The 1,646-nt window shown below is 42.0% G+C and overlaps 1 protein-coding gene across 1 annotated transcript in view; it reads right to left on the reverse strand.

The window, feature by feature from the left end:
- The window catches only part of LOC101850333 (DNA mismatch repair protein Msh2), a gene marked incomplete at its 5' end in the record, with an annotated part of 31,762 nt that extends 30,763 nt beyond the window's left edge, over positions 1-999 (reverse strand). Inside the window, 1 exon segment of the mRNA XM_013082526.2 lies at positions 946-999. Within this exon segment, the coding sequence (XP_012937980.1) occupies positions 946-979 (34 nt within the window).
- Positions 1,000-1,646: the final 647 nt, after the last annotated feature.

The following is a 1,646-nucleotide window of genomic DNA, read 5'->3' on the forward strand; positions in this document are numbered from 1 at the left end:
GACCGGGAAGCGCGTTAGGCCCTATATAAAGGGCATAGACGCTGACCCTTTTCAATGGAAAATTCCAGTGTTCCTTATATGGAAAATGACGTAGTCAATTACAGGCCAAAGTTATAAATAGTGACCATTGACTTTGCAAGTTATCTTGACCTCGTAGAGCGTCTCTTGGCCGAGATATTGATCGATAAAGTGACGCTGTCCCGCTGAGCGACTACACGCTATGTGTTATCACTTGTTTTGCCGTGCTGATGTACTAATTGTTGAGTCTATCGCATTCTCGGCTTTGTTTGTATTTATTTGATCATTTTTGAATGGCTCATTCTATTATCAGCTTAAAGAAAATATAGATCTAGGCTTTTATATGCTTTTTATCATCTGTTGAGCCGTAAATTGTCATTTTTCAGTAGCAGCAGCAGGTATGTATACATTTCGCGTATCTCAGCTGTTTCCCCCCTGCCAAACCCCCATGTTTACAACTGATCGGCCGTGGCGGCGGGGCATTTTTGGCGGGTTACTTCCGGTGAAACGCTGAGCGCTTCTAGGGTTAAATATATAATATAAGGGTCTATGACTGTCGTCGCTAAAAACTAAAAAACCAGCCGACTTTTAAAACCGCGGCAGTGGACGCTCCCCCTAAACGAAGCTTTAGTGCCATGAACATAGCCTCAACAGCACCTGCAAACTGCATTCAGGGCACTGTGAATGTAGCCTGCAGACTAGTCTAGAATCTACATACATGGCGCCGTGAACGTAGCCACTGTGTTCCTTTTAACCCACGTAGGCCTACTGACCAATTTCAGACTAGAGATTAGATCTAGTCTAGACCAAGATCTATAGCCTACTCTATGATTAGATCTACTACTTATATCTAGATCTAGATCTAGATCTTCCAATAGATTTATAGTCTTTAAGTAAAGTAGAGTGCAGGGGGCCTAATCTTCTTACCAAGCTGAAGGTCTTGTTTCGGTTGCAGAGCCATAGATCTGTCTCACAAACGTCCTAACTAAATACCGTACACGTACGTTACAATGCCAAAATACGTTAAGACAGTCTAAGGACGTAAGCTAAAACAGAACTTGTTTGACCCTTCACTTCTCTGCCACTTCCAACTCTTAGAGATCATTGATTGAGATCATGCATGCATGGACTGGATTCCGATTCCACTTCCAATTCTTCCAGTTCCAGCTCAGCTTTCAACATCCAACTTCCATTTTCCACCAGCGGATAGTTATTTTTAGACACATATTCACAACATGGCGGGAAATGGACACACAATAAGAATGATCTCCCTTTAGAGTGGTAGAATTTGCCCACCCCTGCACACAGGCTTAGCCCAGCTGGGCCTTCGATTTTCGATTAGGCTAGTCCAAATGACATAAACAATCAATTAGTATTAATACACACAATATAGTATAGATCATACTGTCATTTCAAATTTGATTTTCAGTTTTTGTGTATTTTTGTACCTGCCTGTGTTAGGCTAGTATTAAAAGTTTTCCAATGAACGGTACCTATCTGTCGCTTGTGTATACAAAAGTGCGCGTGTTTATGTGTCTACAGTGTTTGTGTGTGTGTTTGTTTATGTGTGTGTGTATGTGTGTGTGCGTGTGTGTGTGTGTGAGTGTGTGTGTGTGTGTGTGTGTGTG

Source organism: Aplysia californica, unplaced genomic scaffold, assembly GCF_000002075.1.
Source record: "Aplysia californica isolate F4 #8 unplaced genomic scaffold, AplCal3.0 scaffold00179, whole genome shotgun sequence".
Classification (NCBI taxonomy): Eukaryota; Metazoa; Mollusca; class Gastropoda; order Aplysiida; family Aplysiidae; genus Aplysia; species Aplysia californica.